This window comes from Urocitellus parryii, chromosome 6 (assembly GCF_045843805.1).
Source record: "Urocitellus parryii isolate mUroPar1 chromosome 6, mUroPar1.hap1, whole genome shotgun sequence".
Taxonomy (NCBI): domain Eukaryota; kingdom Metazoa; phylum Chordata; class Mammalia; order Rodentia; family Sciuridae; genus Urocitellus; species Urocitellus parryii.
The window spans coordinates 109,861,232-109,885,016 of NC_135536.1; the positions used below are offsets into that span (position 1 = coordinate 109,861,232).

Below are 23,785 nucleotides of genomic sequence, written 5' to 3' on the forward strand. Positions count from 1 at the left end.
CTGCCCTGCATTGTTGGTATTCAATAGGAAAAGGCAAGTTATCTAGCATAAGAGGTGTGGATAAGGTAGCATAGCAGGGCTGATACAATCCACCCCTGCTGCAGACTGAAACAAATCACAAAGCATAACAACTCAGTCATATTCTAGCAAAAAAGGACAGCCAGCAGATAAGTGTGAGTGAGAAGTAAGGTGGTCAGGCCAAGTGAGAAACATTCCTGGGAAACCTAGCTGCATCCTGAAGCCAGGGTAATTTCAGGTAATCAGGCTATTTACCATCCAGCTCTGGTCTTATGTTCTAGGGACTTGGTCTGACAACCTTACACACTGGATCTCCATCAGAGATCAACTTGACTCTGCAAGATCCAGCAGCCCATGATTTCTAGGCAGTGGTACACACATTTTTTTTTCTTTTAAAAATTTTTTTTGGTGCACACATTTAATAGACTAAATTCCTGGAGTCAGACTGGCTTCTCTCCTCAACAGAGTGATATAGGGCCTTTCTAAGCTGTATTTCCCTTATCTGTAAAATGAGAATAGTAACACTGTTGAAATGAATGAATAAAATAATACATTTAAAGTGATTTGCAATGACTTGTGTATAATAGGCATTCCATTGATTGACTGATTGATTTTGATAGTGAGGATTAAACCTAGGACCTTGTGTATGATAGGCAAGTGCTGTATCACTAAACTATATGCCTACTCTATTTTTTAAGTTTAAAAATTTTTGGAGGGCTGGGATTGTGGCTCAGCGGTAGAGTGCTCTCCTGGCACGTGCGAGACCCTGGATTCGATACTCAGCACCACATAAAAATAAATATATAAAATAAAGGTATTGTGTCCAATTGCAACTAAAAAATAAAATATTTAAAAAATTTTTTTTTGGTACCAGGAATGGAATCAGGAGTGCCTAACCACTGAACTATGTCCCAGCCCATTTTTTTTTTTTTTTTTTTAATTTTGAAACCGTCTCACTGAGTTGCTTAAGGCCTCACTAAATTGCTGAGGCTAGCCTTGAATTTGTGATCCTCCTGCCTCAGGCTCCAAGTAACTGGTCTTACAGATATGCACCACTAGGCATGGCATTTTATTTATTTATTTTTGGTGTAGGGATTGAACCCAGGGGTGCTTAACCACGAAGCCAGCCCTTTTAAATATTTTATTTAGAGACAGAGTCTCACTGAGTTGCTAAATGACTCAAAAATTGCTGAGGCTGACTTTGAACTCTTAATCCTCCTGCCTCAGCTGGGATTATAGAGTGCACCATCACAATGGACTCCATTTATTAATTTTATATATTAATGATGGTGAGGATAGTGTCGAAGATAACAGTAAAATGCTTTTCTCCAGAGAATGCAAAAAACAGGAGGACTAGGTGTATACCTCAGATCCAGTATTGTGGCTGGGGCTACTGGGTGGGGGAGCTCATTCTGACTCTATTGTTCAGTGCATAAACACATATACACAGGCTCAGGGCTGGGGCTATGGCTCAATGGTAGAGTGTGTGCCTAGCAGGCGTGAGGCCTTGGGTTCAATTCCTAGTACTGTAAACAACAACAACAACAACAAAAAATGGGAGGGACTTAAAAGATGATTGATCTTAATTCTTTTATTTCACAGAAAGGACAACAAAAGCCCAGAGAGAGAGCAGCCCAAAGTCATACAGCTATTTATTGGCAGCTCTTAGGTACAACTCCCAATCAATCAGCAAAATGTACCCAGTGGTACACCCCAGTAATCCCAGTGGCTCAGGAGGCTAAGGCAGGAGGATTGCAAGTTCAAAGCCAGCCTCAGCAATTTAGCAAGGCACTAAGCAACTCAGTGAGACCCTGTCTCTAAATGAAATACAAAGAAGGGCTGGGGATGTGGCTCAGTGGTTAAGTGACCCTAAATTCAATCCCCAGTACCAAAAACAAAACAAAACAAAAAAAGTACTGATTTCTGCAGGGAGCCATCTGTGAAAAACACATGAGGATCTTCTGTTGGCATGAAGCCAAGGAGATCTGAGGTTCAACCTTGGGAACTATCTGTGGCTCTCCCACACAATAGATTGCCCAAGGCACATGACCTTTATCTTCCCTGTACTAGGAAGATCTCTCATGGTCACTCCAGAGATGGGCATAACCTGTTGGGAACTGGACAGCCCACCTTTAATCTTTCTTAGAGAAGAACATTCTATGGAAGGCCTTTGATGTCCCCCCGATATAAATAAAGCAGGTGTGGGCTCCATCTTGCCAGAGTATAGAAGCTCAATCCCTATGATGGGCTTGCCTGTCCCACCCCTGATTTTTGAAATTATTTTCTGTGTCCTGAGATTTTTTTTTCATTGTTCTATTTTTCCTAGCTTTTATTTCTCAGCCAGTCTATTCCACCAACGGGAACCCCATTCACACCACCTGCACAGGATGTGAGCAGATTTCTTCCTGGATTTAGGAAATGACCTAGACCAAAGGAGGAGAAAACTCTGGGAACCCTGGCTTCCCAGAGAGGCATACCCAAAGCTGCATGCACTTCCATCTAACAACAACAGTCTTCAATTTTGATTTTAGTCTAAACACAACTTTTTGACATCATTAAAGAAAAATCTACCAATGACTCTACCACTCTATCATAACTTTATTGTGTTGTATACGTATTTTACATGTGTAGCAAAAGTAATATTTTCAAGTCACATTCAGAGGCTACATACATTTAATTTTCTTAGTTTTTCTTAGTTCAATCCAAACTGTATTCATACAGTTTGTATTTCTAACAATAGAAAGTATAAGTTTGGTCCTTTCCAGGAAAACCTTTTCAATTCAGGATCCCCTCATTGAAGTGGATGTAGCCAATCCCTGGTTCACACCAGAATCTCCTAAAATGTCTTGTGTTACAGGAATACTGGATTAAATAGTATCCCTCTCCCAAATTCATGTCTACATATAACATGAGAATGTAACCTTATTTGGAAGTAGGATCTTTGGAGATGTAAGTAGTTAAGATGAGATAACCTGGGATTAGAATGCATCCTAAATTCAATGACTAATATTATTATAAGAAGTCCAAGAGACACAGGCATACAGAGAAAACCATATGACCTGGATAGTTGTTTCCACAAGCCAAAGAACAACAAAGATAACCAGCAATCACCAGAATTTAGGAAAAGGCAAGGAAGATTCTTCCCTAGAGCCTTCAGAGGGAGATTGACCCTGCCAACACTTTAATTTTGGCTGCTAGCCTCTAGAACTCTGAGAGACTAAATTTCTTTTGATTAATTGATTGATTTCTATGATGCTGAGTATTGAACCCAGGCCTTCTGCCACAGAGCTACATCCCTGACCCTCTTTTGCTTTAAGCCACCCAGTTAGTGACACTTTATTATGGATGCCCTAGGAAAGTAATATGCCAGCTATTACTCACATGTGACATCTCCCCACCAGGACACACCCACTGATATATCTGTCACCCATCAGACTCTAATTATCAGTTCACACTGTCTATTCCTCTTTGTCCCAACTGCTGGCCCTTCCAAATGCTCTTTTGCACCTACACCTACACCCATGGAGGCTCAGGCCCTCTGTTGCCAAACCCTCAACATCCCATCTCCACTTGCTGCTGTTATAGTAGGGTATTGCTTCCTTAGGACCTTGCATAAATACCAGTGTATGAGCACATATCTTTTCTTTCCCTAGATCCCCAAACTTGTCACAGGGTTAAGAAGGTTCTATCATTTCAACAGCTTGGGAGAAGCCATCAGAAGGAGGTACAGACAAGACCCAGGTTCCTTTGCAGGGGGACTCTATTACTTCCATTTTAACTTTCTTCTCTCTTCTTTACTTGGCAAATTTGTATTTAGTCTGCATGTGATTCAAAATATTTTCTGTCTTACACATGCAACTGGGCTTAAATAAGAAGCATCTGATATCCCTGTTCTCTGGCCCCACTATTACAACTTCTGAAAAGCAGTGGCTGCCTCCTGCCAGCTCTCTAAATTGAAAAGTATCAGGATTATAAAGGAAGAAAACAGGGGCTGGGGTTGTATTTCAGTGGTAAAGCATTTGCCTAGCACATGGGAGACACTAGGTTTGACCCTCAGCCCACACAAAAATAAATAAAATAAAGGTGTTGTGTCTATCTACAACCAAAAAAAATTTTTTAAAAAGGAAGAAAACACAAGATGCTTACCACTATATAATGTTGTAATAGCAATTTTATATTTTTAAAATCAGGCAGCTTCCTCACCTTGCACACTGGTTAGTTTTCCACTACATTAGTGTGTTATAATTCATTTGTCATTCTCCTTGTGCGGTTTCCAGTGTTTCATCATAGACATCTACAGAACTCTTTCTTTTTTTAAAAAAAAAATTTTTAGTTGTATTTGGACACAAAACCTTTATTTTATTTTATTTTTTTTTTATTTTTATGTGGTGCTGAGGATTGAACCCAGTGCCTTGCACGTACTAGGTGAGTGCTCTACCACTGAGCCAAAACCCCTGCCCCAACACAACTCTTTCTTTCTTGAGATTATTTTTCTTAGAATAAAATCTCCAAAAAGGAAATTATTAGGCCAGCCAGCATAAGGATTACTATTTTTTCTTGTTACATACTATAAAATTATTTTCCAAAATGATTTCACAAATTTTGGGGGATGTGGCTCAAGCCGTAGCGCGTACGCCTGGCATGCGTGCGGCCCGGGTTCAATCCTCAGCACCACATACAAACAAAAATGTTGTGTCTGACGAAAACTAAAAAATAAATATTAAAAAAATGGGGCTGGGGTTGTGGCTCAGCAGTAGAGCCTTTCCCTAGCATGTGTGAGGCCCTGGGTTTGATCCTCAGCACCACATAAAAATAAATAAATAAAATAAAGATAATGTGTCCAACTACAACTAAAAAATAAATATTTTAAAAATAAATAAATAAATTGATCAAAACATTTTATAAATCTGCTTAGTACCTGTTAAAGCTAAACACACCTACCCTATGACCTAGCAATTCTAGTTGTATTTACCCAAGATAATTAATTAAGCACATCTATCACCAAAAGACAGGCATATAAATGTTCATAGCAGGTTTATTTATAAACCTGGGAATATAAATGGGAAACCACACAAATGCCCATCATCAGAGCATGGATAACTAATGTGTGGTATAGTCATACAATTAACTGCTACACAGGGGAAAAAAACGAATGAACTAATTCGCACAACTTGGTAAAACTGATGCACATTGTGTTTAATGAAAGAAGTCAGATCCAAAAGTTGCACTTACTGTAGATTCAATTTATTTTTATTTTTGAAAAAGCAAAAACAAAAAATATATATTAGAAGGGGAGTTACTGGATCATATGATATTTGTCCTTTTATTTTTTATGCATTACAATTCTTATTATACATATAGAGCACAATTTTTCATATCTTTGTATATAAAGTATCTCACGCCAATTCATGCCTTTATACATGTACTTTTTTTTGCATTACAATTCTTATGACACATATATACCACAATTTTTCATATCTCTGTTTGTATATAAAGTATGTTGACACCCAATTTGAGTCTTCCAACATGTACTTTGGATAATGTAGATTTAATTTATATGAAATTCAAGAGTAGACAAAAACCACTTTATGATGATCTGCCAAGACACTAATTATTGGAGGGAGAATGAAAGGCAAAGGTATACTGACATTAGGTAACTTCTGGAATACTGGAAATGTTCCAGATTTTGATTTGGGTGATAATTACATTATAAACATTTGTAGAAATTCATCTTAAGATGATTATTTAAGATTTGCCCATTTCAAAAATATTTGCCCATCTTGTACCTTAACATTTTTTAATATTTATTTTTTAGTTGTACTTGGACACAATACCTTTATTTATTTATTTATTTATTTATTTATTTTTTTATGTGGTGCTGAGGATCAAACCCAACGCCTCCCATGTGCTAGGTGAGTGCTCTACCACTGAGCCCCAGCCCCAGCTCTATGCCTTAACTTTTAAAAAAGTGCCCTGTAATGGATCTGCTTTGTAGTGGAGGCAGTGCAACAAAGGTACTTTCATCATTTCAAATAATCTTAATTTTTAAATTCAAGGCTATCCAGGTTCCTGCTTTCCCTAGCTCATACCAGATAGCATCAGCTTCCAACTGGTTTGCTGTTACCAATTTCTTGCCACTGACAGGCTGTCTTGCTGAGCAGGTTTGATTTTATCTCCTGTGTAGCAAACTTCCTTGGTTCCCATGTGTTGGAGGATTACAGGACAAACTCCTGCCTGAAGTGAAGACTTTTCTAATCATGCCCTAGCTGTCTTTTATGATTGAGGGCAACCTCTTTTCTCCATGCCCTTATTCCCAGGCCCACAGAACCTCCCACATCTTTTCACTTTTGGACTTGTAACCACTGCCCTACCTGTGCTGTTCTGTCAATTCCTCACATTTCATGGTCCAGCTCTCAAAGATTTGCCCTTAAACTTTCAATCACAGTTCCCAGCTCTTTGTGAATTCAGCCCATTTATCATATAAAATCTTCTTTATTTCATATTACCTATCCATTAAGCTAAGTGTTTTCTGGAGCTGGTGTGACTTCTCTTTATGGCTGGATTACTACACTAAGAAATAAATCAGAGTTAAAAAGAACCAAATTTCATTTTTTTGGTCCCAGACTTCTAGTTTTCATAAAAATATTGCTTCATATTAAATTCTTCACTGCAGAAGAACTTGGGGATGAAAGTGGACAGGTGAGATAGATAGTTAAATAAAACATCAATTGGGCTGGGGTTGGGGCTCAGTGGTAGAGCACTTGCCTAGCATGTGTGAGGCATTGGGTTTATTCTCAGCACTGCATATAAATAAAATAAAGGTCTATTGACAACTAAAAAATATTTTTAAAAAACAAGACATAAATTAAGGCGGGTGCGGTGGTGTACGCCTGTGATTCCTAGCTACTCTGGAGGCTGAGGCAGGAGGATCCCAAGTTGGAGGCCATCTAAAATAAAATTAATAGGGCTGGGGGTGTATCACAGTGGTAGAGCATCCTGGGTTGAATCCCCAGTAGAGCATAACAAAACAAAAAAGACACGATCTCCTGTATTGTCCAATCGAATAGTTATCAGTCATATGTAGCTATTTAACTATTAAGTAAAATAAAAAAATTCAACTCCTCAGTCTCCCCAGCCACATTCTTCTAAGTGTTCAAAAACTTCCTGTGGTAAGTGGCTTCTTGTGAACACACAGTGGAATATTTCCATCATTGCAGGCAGTTCTTTTGGACAGCACCGCAAACCTCTGGTCTCTCTCCCTCTGGAATAAGACTCTGTTCCCAAACCGCTTCCATAGTCTCCATTATCATTGTATACAGGTTCGTAATTACTTGGGTCTTTTAACAGACTGAGGGTTCTAAGCCTGCAGAGACCATCTTATCTGCTGCTGTTTCAGTGTTTGGCTTTGAAGCCCAGGCTCGCATAGGCGCTCAGTAAAGGCTGAATTAAAGAATGACAGAATGATAGGAACCTTCCAGCAATATCAGTCCCAAGCTTTTTACCCATGCTGACTGATCCTCTATAAGTCTATGGGCCTTTTCATTCTTTAGCTTTTTTTTTTTTTTTCCTTTTCAGGCTTAAGCGCCCTGTAGAACCGCGGAAACGCAGAGCAGCTGCAGATACCAGCTTCAGGGCATCCGGAACATGCGGCTTGGTCTGTGTGCCAGGGTCGGCCCTTCCCACCGCCTCCTCGCCCGGCTCGCCCCGCCCCTTCCCGCCCCCGTCCCACCCCCACCCTTCCCGCCGGTAACTGCGCAGGCGCGGCCCGAGAGCTTGGGGCGTCTGGAGGCTGCCAGGCTGCGGGCGCTCGGGAGTGCGGGTGTTTGCGGCCTGCGTTCGGCCAGATCCATCCGCTCACTACCTGAAGCAGCGAGGCACAGCGAGCCGAGCCTCCCCGCTCCCTGGGCTCTATGGCCATGGAGAATCAGGTGCTGACGCCTCACGTCTACTGGGCTCAGCGACATCGCGAGCTGTATCTGCGCGTGGAGCTGAGTGACGTGCAGGTAAAAGACCGGGTCCGGCGGCGGGAAGCGCGCGGGATCGCGGCTCCGGGTACCCGCCGGAGCCGCCGCCCCCTTTGTCCGAGTGCGCGCCGGAGAACCTGCAGTGCGCCAGAGAGATCGGTGCGCTCACGGCGTGTGGGCCTTTTTCTAGGCTCACCCTCAGATCCCGGCTCCAGCGCACGACCCCCCCCCCCCCAGGGTTGCAGATGCCTTTGGGTGCTCTGTGAGCCCGGCACCGGACTCGGAGGCTACCCTGGGCTCCTTTGTTCGCGCTCAACGGCCTGGTGGAGCCCAAGCTGGAGGCCTGGCCGTCGGGGTTCGAAGTTGGCTGAGGCCCTTAGAGAGACGTATTATGAGCTCGTTGGGTCTGAGGTGCGCTGTGACAGTGGCTTTCTGGGCCGTGACTGGATGTCCAGCGCTGGCCTGAGAAGTCCAGTCAGGCCCTTCAGACGTTCTCAAGATTCCCCACCTCCTGGGAGGCGCACACCCCTCCTTACCGTTCAGTGATGGAAATCATAATTTTAAAATTTGCAAGACCTCGAGAAAGTGATCCTCTCGCTCTTTTTTGAAGCCTGTGAATTTAGGTTTGCTAAGTTGCGTAGAGAACATAAAGATTATCTTAAGTTACATTAAACATTTACGTTTGATCTCTTTGACTCCTTAATGTGAGCAAGCCAAAGCCCCCTGTTAGTGAAGAGTCCAGGGCTTGTGAACCCCTACATCTCTAAACAAACCATCCAGGGTTCAGTTCTTTAAGGAACTGGAGTTTTTGATCTGGAATGTTCTTTCTACAGTCATCATTAATCCCAATCTCTTTGACATCTATGGCACTTCTCTTAAATTTTTTTTTTTTTTAGTTGTAGATAGACAAATACCTTTATTTATTTATTTTTATGTGGTGCTGTGAATCCAACCCAGTGCTTCACAAGTATTAGGTAAGTGCTGTACCACTGAGCCACAACCCGGCCCATTGATGGAACTTTGTAACCCCATTCCCTCCATTGAGCTCTCTTCCTCTGAATCAGGCTTTTTTTTTTTTTTTTTTTTGATATATCAGTTCGCCTGGCATGTTTTCTTGCAAAGTGTAGGTGCTTCTGAGTGTTGAAGTGAATTTGTTGAATTTAATCCTTGATTGTGGAACATAAACCTGTTTTCCTCTTGAAAGATGAAGATAATGCTTGTCAGAATGCCTTTAAGTAGGCTATGGCATTGCATGGTGTGTCATTTAATATGTTCAACCAAACTGAATTATATTTTTCCATCTGAGGGTGAGTAAATATTATGTGCTGTCTTCTTCTACTCTGCTTTAAGGTGTTTCCTGAAGTAGAAAAAATAAAATCTTTTGTAGATGAGGATCAAAGTTCTCAACTAGAGAGTTCTTCCAACAATCAATTAAAAAAGTACAGAACGTGTGTTATGATAGTCCCTCTAAGTATTCATTAAGCAGTAGGTAAACCAAATTAAATAAACTCAGGCCCTGTTCTCTCTAAATGCATATTATGGCATGTTTTTGAATCCACAAGAAAAAAGATATTTTTAAAGGGAAGGGGTGATGACAGAAAGAAATGGAAATTAGTGAGACAAATGAAAAAATGCACCATACTTATAATTTTCTTGAAAGATCTAAACCTCTTAGTTAAGAAACATGAACAGGTGTTAATCATAGTTGATATATTTAGAAGTTTAGAGTTACATGTTTCAAATATGTAACAGTGAAAAAACACAAAGTTGGAGAAAAGCGTATTCTTTTTTTTTTTTTTTTTTGGAGAATTAAATCTTTTTTTTTTTTTAAATTTTTTTGGGAAAAAAGTCTTTTTTTCCCCCCAGTTGTTTTTATTTATTTATTTTTTTTATGGACTTTCACATCTGTGATTCTGAAGCATTCGTTTCAACTACCATTAGTTTAAAAACAACATGTTAATCCCATTCATAAAAGAAAAAATAAAATCCTCTACCATGTACAAGATATTACAGATTTACAAAGATAAGTCGGATAGACTTTGACTTTTTCAAGGCACTCTATCTAGAAGGAAGCATGTTATCATATAAAAGCAGAAAGGTTTGTTCATGGGTTTGTTGGTAGAATTGGAGTTGGATGTTGAACCAGGTTCTTACTGTTAAAATGTTTTTTTTTTTTTTTTAAACCTCTTTCATTTAGTTAGTTTCAGAAATGAGATGTATTCTTATCCAGCTGGTACTGGGAGAACTTTCCAGCAAGAGAAAGGGTATAGATTTTCAGATACTTGTAATTCTGACATACTGTGTCAATGCTCTACAGTCAAAGAATACTAGGAATGCACCTGTGTTTAAACAAGTTGGGTTTATTATTACTCCCGGCAGCAAGGGAGAGCACACACCATGAGGAATGGTGTGTCTCATTAAGAGGATATTTGAACTGATTGTAGAATTTGGGCTTCTGTGATTTGGGGCTGGTTTAAGGAAGTGAGGGTTCAATATAGATTAAATGCTGTCATAAAATAGGGGCATTTCTGTGGTTGGGCATCTGAATAAATCTTATCTGTAAGAAGGAATATCTAGCCCAAGAATAAAACATGTATATCGTAGAGAAGTATGACTCCATTCAGCCAAGAGAGAGAGGATATTTGATATTCTGTGGGTGGCATAGTGACCACGTGTTCGTCTGTGCTTATGAAAAATTTAAGAAATGGTCTTTGTTTCATCAAGTTTTCAGAGTAATCTTGTCTGAGATTGGTATTCTGTGAGATAGTTTGTGTCTGATAAGATAATGACTTGGTCTAGCTGGAAGAGCTGTTGAAATATTTGCTCATTTACCAAGGCCTTTGTTTGTTTTAGTTGTATGTGGACAAAGTGCATAGCCCTGGGAGCCATTTGACAGAAACTATTCTTGCCTACATCTAACAGGGAGTCTGGTGGAAAAAGTGGTAACTGCAGGCATGAGATTGGGTCCTTGCTCTTCACTTGCTATCTGGTGACCATAGATAATGCACTTAACCTTTGTGAGCCTCAGTCTCTTCATTCAAATAAAAGTGAGTGTTAACACCCAATTCACAGGTCTCTTTTGAAGTTGAATTGGATAATGGATTTGAAAGTGTTTTGTAAATTCTAGTGTGCTATTCAAGTGTGAGGGATTAGTCTAATTGTGATACTAAGTCTTAGATGAGAGGGCCAGACACTAAGAACAATGGAACAGAATAGTCTATTAGCAGACCTATCTATACATGAGAAATTGTACGACCAAAATGGCCTTGCACATTAAGGGAAAAGCCCTTTGGGAAATTGGACTGGGAGAATTGGTCATCCAAATGGCAAAAAGATAAAATAAGATCCTGCCTTAAGCTATACACAAAAATCAGTTTCAGGTGACTTGAATGCATGAAGAAAGACTACTAAAATATAGGAGACTATCTTTGTGATATTGGATTAGGGAAAAGTGTCTTTAAACCCTAAAGATAAAGATTGACAAATAAGACCAACTTGAAGAAGATATTTGCACCATATATAACTGACAAATGACTAGCACCTTGACTATTTAAAGAACACCTACAGATGAGTAAGAAAATGATGTATTTATTAAGAAAAAAAGGGCAGATTATATAAACAGTTCAGAGTAAAAGGGTACATGAAGAGTCAATAAACTTGAAAAAAGATGCTTAATCTCAGTTATAATCAGACAGGTAATTAAAAACATAGGATACTGTGTTCTTTCTTTCTTTCTTTCTTTCTTTCTTTCTTTCTTTCTTTCTTTCTTTCTTGTTTTGTGGTGCTGGGGATTGAACCCACGGATACTATTATTTCTTACATTAGATTTGGAAAAATGAGAAAGTCTGACATTGCTAATTGTGAGGATATTTAGTGTTGAAACTTTTTTATACGGTTGGTATGATGGGAATATTTATTGAAATAATTGATTTGGAGAATAGTTTGGCTCTCTCAAGTCAAGTTGAAGATGTGCATATCCTTATGACTTGGAAGTTTGCTCCTTAGAGAAGCTCTTACACGTATGCACAAGTAGATAGAATGTTAGTTGCAACACAGAATTGAAAACAGCCTCAATTTTTATCAATAGGAGAAGGGATAAATTGTGGTACGTTTGCACAGTGGTGCACTATACAACAGCTAAAATGAATGAAATGGATCCACCTATCTATACAGTTAAAGCTTTTAAATAGCTCAAAAAACAAGTTGAAGACTAATATAGGCTGTATGAAATTATTTATGTAAACATATAATGCTGTTATATAATACCTATATCTAAGTACTAGATATCTTTATGAATATTCAACATGTTATTAAGTGAATAAAGAAATAGAGTGGGGATGATAAACTCCAGTTCTAAATAATGATAACTTGCAAGGATGGGATGTATTAGAGGGAGAGAGGGCAGTTGTTATGGTTTAGATGTGGTGTCCCCAAAAGCTCACTTGTGAGATAGTGCAAGGTTTGGAGGAGAATTGATTGGGTTATAGCCTTAAACCTGATCAGTGAATTAATCCCTGATGGGATTAACTGAGTGATAACTGGAGGCTGGTGGGGTGTGGCTGGAGGAAATAGTTTATCGGGGGCATGGCTATGGGTATATATTTTGTATTTGAAGAGTGGGGTCTTTCTCTGCTTTCTCATCTTCATGTGAGTTGCTTCCCTCTGCCACACTCTTCTGCCATGTTGTTCTGCCTCACCTCGAGCCCTGAGGAATGAAGCCTCTGTCTATGGATTGAGGCCTCTGAAATCATGAGCCCCCAAATAAACCTTTCTTCCTCTACAGTTGTTCTGGTTAGGTTGGTTAGGTTTTTTCATCATAGCAGTGAAAAAAACTGACTAAAACAGCAGTAATTTTGTAACTGCATTCATAATGAAAAGACCCCCGTTTCCCTGTCCAAGGAGAATCACACGAAACACTGGCTGCAATAAGCAAGAGGTGATTTATTGGGACACAGGCGCCTGTGGGTGCCCAGCAGAACCTCAGCCGGAGCTTTGGTGAGCTGGCACACCAGGCTTGGGGATACAGAGATTTTTATAGGGTAAAGGGGCAGTTTTCACGCGGGGGAAGCAATAGGTTTCTTAATAGTTAATTTTAAACCCAGCATATAGGCTACCTAAAGGGCAAAGTTGTTTTTCACTTTATGTTACTGGAAAAAACATAAAAGCTACATGTTTGCACTCTGGTCCTCTTGTTCCTGCTTATTCAGGCATGCCTTGGGACCTAACTAATTATCTGAAAAACACCTCTGGTGCCTGCGTAGGTTTGTGACATGCCTCGGTGGTTTTGCAACTAGGCCTGAGGTTGTTGGGCTGGGGTCTTTCAATAACTCAATTTTTTAAAAACTGAGTCAAATAAAGCAAAATATTGATGGTATGGTGATGTTTGTTATATTTTTCAGTGTTTGATTGCTTAAAAATTTTATAATAAAAATTCAATAAATCAAAATTGTTTATAATCACAGTACAGAAAAACTCAAAGCAGTGAACTAATTTGGTAATTATTGAGCATTCACAATGATTCAGATGCAGGGCTTAGTACTAGATATTCAATGGTGACCAGCACATCTAAAGATACTATCTTCAGGTTGAGGGAGATAGACAATAGATAAGTTAATAAATAATTACCTTTATTTTAAATAGAGTGGTCAGGGGAAGGCTTCATTGAGGAGGTGATGTTTCAGGTAAGGGAAGTCTGAATGAGTTAGGCAGAAAGGTGGGGGATGGGACTGGGTATGTAATTCAGTGAAAGGGAGCATGCTTAGCATGCACAAGCCCAGGGTTCAATCCCCTGCATCACAAAGAAAAAAAGAAAGTTGGGGGTAGAACATTCCAACAAGAGTACAGACTTAAAAGCAGGCCAGAGCTTGGTGAGTTCCAGGAACAGAAAGGATATTAGTATGTTTGTAGTGTCGTAAGTGAGCAATATGTTAGAGGGAGATGAGGTTGGAGGGATTTGCAAGATGTAGGTCATGTAGAGTGTTGTTGCCATGGTAAGGAGCTTGTGATTCATTGTAAAAGCAATGGGAAACTATTAAAGAGTTTTAAGTAGAAGGGTGACTTCTTAGGATTTGTGTTTTAGAAAAGATTATTTGGGATGCTCTGTGGATTATAAAGAGACAGAAGTGAAATCTGGAAGACCATTTAGAGAGGTTGCTGTAGTAGTATGGGTAAAAGGTAGGGTGGCTTTGTCTTATAGTGACAGTGAAGAGGACTGTAGAGATGGAGAGAGCCATGGACAGATTTGGAGATATGTTGGAGAGAAATATATAATCTATTAGGCCTTAATAGATTTCATGTAGGAGAGAGAAAGAGGAAAAGAACCAGGGTTGGGTGCTGGAGATCTTACACATTTAGAAGTTGAGCAGAGGAGAAAGAATTAGCAAAACAAAACAAAACAAAACAAACAAACAAAAAAAAACAGTGAAGAAAAAGCCTATGTGGCATAAAATCCAAGATAGTGTCCTGTGATGTTCTAGAAGCCAGGAGAGAAGAGCATTTTGATGGGGTGGTCAGCTGTGTCCAGCTGCTTTTTTTATTCCAATTTTTTTTCTAGTTGTAGGTAGACAGAATGCCTTTATTTTATTTGTTTATTTTCATGTGGTGCTGAGGATCAAACCCAGGGCCTCACACATGCTAGGCAAGCACTGTACCACTGAGCCACAGTCCCAGCCCTCTAGCTGCTTTTGATAGGTTGAATAAGATGAGGTTAGATATGTGTCAAGGGGATTTAACAATGCATAGGTTATTGGTGATCTTGCCGATAACAGTTTCAGTGCAGTGGTGGATGGTGGGCATGGAGACTAGGTCAGAATGTATTTAAAAGTAAACTTATGTGTTTGTCTAGCATGAGCAGGGCCCTGGTTCAATCCTCAGCACCACAGTATATAAATAAAATAAAATATTACAAGTAAATTTGTGGTAAGGAAGAAGAGATAAATGTTGATAACCTTTAAAGATATTTTTCTTGGGGAACAGAGAGGAGCAGAGAAATCGGTAACATAGGTAGCATTCTGATTTAGAAGAGAAAGGTTGGGCTGGGGATGTGGCTCAAGCGGTAGCGCGCTTGTCTGGCATGCGTGCGACCCGGGTTCGATCCTCAGCACCACATACCAATAAAGATGTTGTGTCCGCCGAGAACTAAAAAAAAAAATAAATATTAAAAACTCTCTTTCTCTCTCTCTCTCTCTCTCTCCTCTTTCACTCTCTCTTTAAAAAAAAAAAAAAAAAAGAGAAAGGTCACCATGGCCAAAGAAGGTATTCTTTTTAAAGATTGCAGGCCTTGAGCTGTGTTTTTTAGTATAGGATGAATTTGAATCAAAAAAGGGGTGTTTGGACTGTGGATATAGCTCAGTTGGTAGAATGCTTGCCTTGTATGCACAAGGCCTTGGGTTCACCCCACCCGCCTCACACACCAAAAAAGTGGTAGACTGGGTGTGGTGGCATGAACCTGTAGTCCCAGCAACTTGGGAAGTGGAGGCAGGAGGATCTCAAGTTGGAGTCCAGTCTTAGCAACTTTGCGAGACTCTCAAAATAAAAACGGAAAAGGACTGGGGATATAGCTCAGTGATAAAGCCGCCCTGGGTTCAATCTCCAGTATCCCCCTTGAAAAGAGGCGGGGATTAGAAGAGGATATATACTGGATCTACATTCAATTGAGTATTATTCAGATATTAAAAGAATGAGTAAGATGTCTGTGAACTGGTAAGGATTGATTTAGGTGGAAAGAAGTAAGATGAGAAGAATGTATATTGTATGCTACCTTTTGTGTAAAAACAGGGATTTAAAAACAGATGAATATATTTGCTTATTATTACAAAATACACATAGATATAGGGAACAGATAGACTAGAAATTAATGAAAGGTGGGAAGTAGAAGTGTAGTAGAGGAGAATGGGTTTGGGATAGGACTTCTTTTTCTTAAAATTTATATTTTAATTTTAGGTGGGCACAATATCTTTATTTTTTATTTTTATGTGGTGCTAAGGATTGAACCCAGTGCCTTATGCATGCTAGGCGAGCACTCTACCACTGAGCCACAACCCCAGCCCTGGGATAGGACTTCTGAGGAGACTTGTTAAATGAAGTTTGGCTTTTGAACAATGAATATTTTACATATTCAGATAAAATTTGATAAAAAAGAAAATCTTGAAATTAAATACAATCAAAAGAACCTGACTGTATATATATATTTATTAACATATATCAACAAATTAATGTAAGTAAATTTGAACACAGTACTATTTCTTTAGTAGACTATGGGCTAAGGATGAAAGAAAGAAGAATGAAAGAAAGAACCTGCAAATAATTGTTATAATTATGGTTAGTAAAATGTTGATATTCTAATTCTGGAACTTTTTTAGCCTAAAACAAATAAGTAGATGTGTTAATGTTTTTAGGCACAAAGATTTTTACTATAAGAAATGCAAATATGAAAAAATTGTAAGGAGAAGCTCTGTAGTAGTAAATTTGAATTGGAAATTTCAGTGTGACATCATGATTTTAAAATTCCTGGCTAGACCACTAAAAGATGAACATTGAGTACATCTCAGTACATCCAGACAGTGGCTCCTAAATTATTATTCCCCTGCTAAAGGAACTCAGGCTCTTTGAAGAAGTGACCAATAATTCCAAGTCTGTGACAAGAAAAGTCCAACATCCTTAAAGGGAACAAGGTCATGTCAGAATGACCTGGCACCTGTTTGAAGGGATTTCCACTGGCCAAATTTGTGACAATTTGAACATCAAAAAAGACCAAGAATGGTAACAGATTTTGGCAGGGGAGATTGAAAATGAAAATCCATCCTTTTTTTTCCAGCTAGGAAAAATACAATAATTTATGTGTGATGTTTCTGCACAGAGAAGCTCTTTAGATATTCAGTACATGTTTTTTGGAGGACTGGTTACCTAAGTAACCTCTGCCTATCAGGTACTAAAATTTCAGGTTCCTATAGAAGGAAAGCTGATTTTCACCAGAATCACATGGTTTGTAGGCAAAATCTAGGCATAGGAAACCACTTTGTTCGTCAGGCAATGTAGGAAGCCACATTTCCAGATGCCAGCCAGAGGCTGACCTTAGAAGCAGGCACTTTGGAAGATTGCAGTTTTAGACCTGCTATATTAACTCTTCTCTGCACAAACTAATCACACCCAAGCAAAGATAAATACTAATAATTAGAGTGAGAATTGAAACCCTCAGTCTAAAGGGTTAGGTAGCAGGTAGTTCACTGAACTCTTTGTATCATGCCAAAGATTATGAAAATGGGTGAATTGATTTAATCCAGTCTCTAAACAGTTATTGAAGTATTAAGAGATATAGAGATCAGTAAGAGTTTCACTCGTCAAGGAACTCAAGTTTAGAGGAGTAGATAAGCCAGTAAAAAATAAAGAACAGTGTAATAACTATTGTAATAAGTGCAAAAGCAAAGAGGTGAGGAAGAGGAAAGAGGGATTAACATTTGACCTGGGTATTGGAAGATAGTGTTCAGTCAGGCATGGTGGCACACGCCTGTAGTCCCAAAAACTCAGAAAGAGTAAGGCAGAAGAATTACAAATTCCAGACCAGCCTTAGCAAACCCTAAGCAATTAAGCAAGATTCTCAATATAAAAAGGGGTGGGGATGAGCTCAGTGGTAGAGTGTCACTGGGTTTAACGCCTGTTGTATTGGGGGGGTATGGTGCAGAGGGCCAGTTGTTACAGATTTGAAAATAAATGATAGAAGTAAACAAAAAATGACATAACTAGCTGGGTGTGGTGTGCACGTCTGTAATCCCAGTGGCTCAGGAGGCTGAGTCAGGAGGATTGCAAGTTCTAATCCAGCTTCATTAATGGCAAGGTGCCAAGCAACTCAGTGAGACCCTGTCTCTAAATAAAATATAAAACAGTGCTGGAGATGTGGCAAAGTGGTTGAGTGCCCCTGAGTTTAATCCTGGGTACCAGAATAATAAATAAAATAAAATAAGATAAAATAAAAAAGACATAACTAAGATATGAACCCAGGTCTAGCTCACATCAAAGCCATTTTTCACCTGTTCCCTATCCACTTCTTTTTTTCATAAGAAAAAGCATTTCTTTTCTAGTAAAAGATGGGCTAGGCTATACAAATTAGTCTTTCTGTTACAAACAACTGAAAAGTGTTGAATAAGAACATTGAAAAGTAGGGCTGGGGATGTGGCTCAGTGGTAGAGCACTCACCCAGCAAGTGCAAGGCATTAGTTTTGATCCTCAGCATCACATAAAATAAATAAATAAATGAAATAAAGATACTGTGTCCAACTAAAACTAAAAAAAAAAAAAAATAATTACAAAGTAAACAAGGTAAAAATGAAATTGGGAACTTAGGTAAGAAACATTGCAACTACTTTTGGCTTGAGAATATTTGCTCTAAGTGAACTTGAACTTTGGTTTTGTCAGTTCAACATAGTGGTGCAGTGGTTTATAAATAAGAGCAAAGCTAAAAACTTATCAAAGATGTGACATATAATAGGAAATCTTCCCCATAAAGGTACTTCAGAAGACTACACACTTAGGATTAACTAGATAGAAGTAAACGTATACTATCTCCGTGTCCCCCACTGCTTTAGCACTGAGCAAAATAGAGGAAAAGGTCCCTGAGAAGTTACAGGGGTTACGTGGCTCTTAAAAGTTATGCAGCCCAAATTCACAAAATTTAGGAGATCCAAAACCCCTCAAGCCATGAATTTCTTTTAAATTGGTCTCAACCGGTAGGGCCCCTCTGCTCCTGGTAAAAGCAAATGCAGTCACTCTGGTGTGGCTGTGCTCAAGTGTTCCCCACTGAGCCTTCATTCCCCCCTTTTTTCTGACTTAGCTATACACAAGTCAGCTCCCATTGCCCATTAGCATAGTCCCTCTCCAGGCTTCTTTCTATCCTGGTGGTTTCCTTTGATGAGTGAAGGAGCTTAAAGAGCTGAACCTTACCTAGGAGAAAATCAAGTGATCTTGAATTAGAGATAAGAGATGAGTTGCTTCTCTTTCATTGAAAAAAGTATTAAGTAATTTCCCTTTAAATTATGCTGCTGAAGGTATGTAGCAGCTTCTGGAAATAAATGAACAATTTGGAGAATTTTGAACTCTTCTAGTGTTGCAGATTCTGGAGTCTGAGGCTAAGTTAGACTGTGGGCACAGCATGTTCTGATGAACCACCTGTTATCATCAGCCATTCCTTCTAGCTGTTGAGATGAATTCATTCTTCATGTTACAGTACAGGTCTCACCTTGGAGATACTTTTCCCAACCATTCTGTTTCCATTGTGCTTACTTTCTTTTTAACTTTCACAACATTTACTGCCTTTTACTACTCTTTTGGCCTTGAGTGTATATTTCTTGATAACTGTTTGGTATTTTCTCACAGGAAATGACTCATCTTTTCTCATGGATTCTGTGTTCCATAGCTCAACCGCTGAGTCTTAGAGATTTGTGCATTCCTCTGTAATATCTCTCATGGTGTCTTGCATCATTTCTCATTATCAGAACGGACTGATTCAGTACTTGATTGTTCTGCACAGTTTGAGCAGTTTACATTCCTCCTTGGAGAAGCCTATTGTCTCAGATAGGTCAGACAGATATAGAGATACCGTTTACAGAGTTGTGAATAAACCACTATATTTATTCTCTGTTAGGGAATAGGGTAACAGGTTAAGTTCCCTAGGGAGAAAATGGTGGGAAGAAGCTCCTGATTTAATTGAAATTTTTTCATTAAAATGCCTTGTTGTATCTTTGGTCTATATTCACAGAACCCTGCCATCAGCATCACTGAAAATGTGCTGCATTTCAAAGGTCAGTATCCATGTAAGAGTGCCCAGCCTGCTACATGGAAAAGGAGACATGGTAGTGTTTTTCCTTTATTTAAAAAAAATCTATTTTATTAAATTTGTATTGATGTTCACCCCTTTGATGCTTTTGGGGTAAATTAGATTGCTTTGAAATAGAAAAAGCCAAAGAATTTGTTTAAAACCCTACTTCCCCCTTGGATAGGCCATATGTACAGTCGGAAAACAAAACAAAACAAATAAGAATCTTGGGTCAGAAATCAGAACATCAGTCTTCTAACTCTAATTCTGCCACTACCATGAACAACTTATTGACTTCCTAGGACCTATAAAATGAAGGTGTTGGGCTATAATCTGTCTTTCTCAAACTCAAGAACCCATAGATACCTAAGATTATGTCCAGAGGACCCTCAGTGGTTCATGGACCCAGACTGAGAAACATTTGAAAAATTAAGTATGGTCTTTGTAAGTGATATCTGACTCCATTGCAGCTGTGATCACAGACAAAAATAGCCTCTGAACTTGCACGGCAGTACTTGATTATAAGATCCCCATTGAGATGATCCAGAACGTGCTGCTTTTGTTTGTTTGTATGTTTTAAGATTCCAATAAAAATCAAAAAGTAAAAATGTTCTTGATGAGTCTTTGTGGCTCCCTGATAATACACTTGCAAACCATTTTGACAAACACTATACTCTGGCTGATATATAAGGCTTTTCCATCTCTGACAATCTCTGATTCTGAGGTTCTGGGTCCATCTCTTTTCTCCTCAGCACCTTAGCTGGTTTACTGCTCTGCCTGAGAGGGTGGGTCTGCATTCACATTACCCAGTGGAGTGGGTTCTCCCTGCTCCCTTACCTCTTTCAGTTCCTGATGTTATTGGAGAGTGAAGAGTTACTGCTTTATGTGGGATCTCTCCTGTCTTAATATTCTCCCATGAAAGTACAAACCTGGCTTTTGTATCTGCTTTTCAAGATGAGAGAAGTGGTAGAAACAACTCAAACTTTTTGGGATTTTAATACATTTAAAAGGGCTAGAGAGTAAAAGTTGGAGAATCTAATCTACACTCCATGGTAGAGTGCTTGAGTAGCATGCACCAGGTCCTGGGTTCAGTCCCCAGTACTGCTCCCCACCCCCCGCCAAAAAAAAAAGTTTAAATGATAATAAAGTATTATACCACTTAGAGCTTATAGACTATGTCAACCTTAAAGAACTTATACTCTTAGAGAATAATAGCTAACCATACCAAATATTAGGCAGCTCACATTACATATGGCCAGATGAGGAAAGAGAACCCCAGGAGGGAGGGAACCAAATGAGACAAGATAGAGGGGAAGAGATGTCCAGTGCAGCTGCCTGGAGCTAGCAGTCACTGGGAGCTGGGCATGATGCACTGCTTGGTTTGGGAAAGGAGCCATATCAAAGAACAGGACTGTGGGATGGCCAACCCAGAGATTTTCTTCCCAGTTCCACCTGTTCTCCAAGAGCTAAGGAAGGTTGTCTTTCTCTTTCTTTGTTCCATTTGGGATATGTTAAGTTAGCTTCTCCCTTTATTCTCTGTTACTGGTTGGGAGGTTTTAGATTCAGAGCTGTCTTTGAGATAGCATTTTCATGCACCCTGTAACTTTCCTTAACCACAGTCAAGATGGTACATCTACCTGATTTATCTCTACTCTGGATTTAGAACCAGAGTAAATGAAAGTTAAAGTTATTAACTTTAACAAAACCTTTGGCATTGCTTTTTACATTTTTTTTCTTGCCTATTATTTGTAGTGGGCATCATCTAGGCTGCTTTGGAAGATTATGTAAATGGTCTGAAACTGACCAGCTGAGGACATTTGGAGATAAACTTTTGTCCAATTTTGGCTCATCTGGCTGTCAAGTAGCTCACAAGCTCTCGCACATTTTGACAAGACCCCTTAATATTTGCGTATATATGGGGAAGAACTGTTCCAAGCTGACTTTTGGTGGCTTTACTCTGCTCAAGTTCAAAGTAACTCACATTTCTTTCTTCATAGCTCAGGGACATGGTGCCAAAGGAGACAATGTCTATGAATTTCACCTGGAGTTCTTAGATCTTGTGAAGCCAGAGGTATGTTTTTTCCTTTTTACTTCTTTTCCTTTTTTAGGAAATGAATAGTAGTAGTTTAGTGAAATGAGGAGCAGGGGCTTGGGGAGAAAAGATAAAAAACTAAAGGGGAATGATATAGTTCTTCTATTTGGAACAGAGCCTCTGTTTTAGCTGCTGAGGAATGAATCTAAGTTAAATCTGGGCATTACCGTTTATTAGGAATGTGAGCTTGAAAGTCTCTTCACATCTTTGGATTCTGTTTTATTCATGTGTTAAAGGATTGGACCCAGTGATCTCAAGGATCCTTTCCATCTCTGATATTCTCCAATTTTAGTGAGACAGAGGAGTATGGCACCCATTGAGATCAGAGTTACATAGGGGAAGAAGAAGCCCACACAGGGGGGGTTGCTTTCATGTGACTTTGCTCAGGGGCAGTGAGAAGAATAGAAATCAGAAATGGCCAAGGCACTTGGTCTATAGAAAGAAAGCAGGAAATGTAAGTGAAGGAGAGAATCCATCAGATGGTGTATATCACTTTGTGTATTTTATACTCTTAGCTCAGGCTACTTGAGCTTATTGATTTCTCCATACAGGGTCTCATTGTTTTGAGGTAGTATTAATAGCATTGGCATAAGGGGCAGAGAACCTGTCATGGGGCTTGCCTTAGAGACCGAAATAAGGCATGTAGACAAGCAATAAGGTAGAACAACCTCTAAGAATTTGAGTTTAATTGAGAAGACTCCCTAGACCGATACTATGGAAAAGTTGTAACTGATCCAGAACAGTTTTGGCATCGATACTGGCTTTTCTACAACAAAGATTTGCTAAGCTAGGAATAGTCATTTTCTTGGCAGGAAAATCTGGCAGCTGAGGTTGCCCTTAGGGTGATTTAACATACTTCCTTCATGATATGACTCTGGCAGGACATTCATACTAGCCTTCCAGGCTAATCAGGAACCATTTGCCTTTCTTGTCTTGATTTATTCCTGTTTTATTTTTTAGGAAAATCAGAAAAAACATCTTATTGTTCTTACCAGTTCTTCTCTATGATAGCCCTTGACCTAGATGTTTTCTTTGCATCAGGACTTGGAGGGGAATAAGCTTCTCTGCCTGGCCTGGTGCAATTTCAGGGAATGAAAGAGGTATTCTCACATTCTTGCTTTCTCTTCTAGCCGGTTTACAAACTGACCCAGAGGCAGGTAAACATTACGGTACAGAAGAAGGTGAGTCAGTGGTGGGAAAGACTCACCAAGCAGGAGAAGCGCCCACTGTTTTTGGCCCCTGACTTTGATCGCTGGCTGGATGAATCTGATGCAGAAATGGAACTCAGAGCCAAGGTTAGTAGGGACCTGGGATATAGGCACTGAAGGCAGAAATCCTGAGGAACCCAAGTTATTTGGGCTACTTTATATTTCTATAAGATTTTTATACGATAGGGACAAGGCTATGCATTCATTTAAAGATATGGCAACATGATTTTAGAGAAGTAGTTTATGTATGTTGGAGATTATAGCTCAGTTGGTATTTGTCTAATGTTATTCCTATGACTAGACTAAGATGATGGGTTTTACAGAGGGAGACAGCAGAGATAAAGTGCCATTTTTATATTAGGGTACATATAATCAACAAGACATATAATTGTTCAGTTAATCTTGGATGAGCTGGCTGAAGTGACGTTTGCCAGATTTCTGTCTCCATTCCTCTCCCCTCTCCTTACTGTACTCTTTGGGAGAAAATCCCTGTGCATATCCCATACTAAAGGAGTAGGGAGTTATATATTGTCTTTTAGAGTAATTTTTTAATGAATGAGAGATTTGGGTTCTTGCCCATTTATTTATTTATTCAGTCATATTTATATCAGTGTGAACTCATGGATATTTATTTTATACTTTGGGTTATAATTGAATACTATGTTATTTATTTTGTTGCTCAAGATTATTTTAGTTT

The 23,785-nt window shown here is 39.2% G+C and overlaps 1 protein-coding gene across 1 annotated transcript in view; it reads left to right on the forward strand.

Annotated features, from left to right (window-relative positions):
• Positions 1 to 7,783: 7,783 nt before the first annotated feature.
• Positions 7,784 to 23,785, forward strand: part of Hacd3 (3-hydroxyacyl-CoA dehydratase 3) — a 33,723-nt gene continuing 17,721 nt past the window's right edge. The window contains exons 1-4 of the mRNA XM_026384891.2: positions 7,784 to 8,021; positions 19,732 to 19,774; positions 21,786 to 21,859; positions 23,011 to 23,175. Of these exons, the coding sequence (XP_026240676.1) occupies positions 7,929 to 8,021; positions 19,732 to 19,774; positions 21,786 to 21,859; positions 23,011 to 23,175 (375 nt within the window). The 5' untranslated portion in view covers positions 7,784 to 7,928. The remainder of the gene's footprint in view (positions 8,022 to 19,731; positions 19,775 to 21,785; positions 21,860 to 23,010; positions 23,176 to 23,785) is intronic.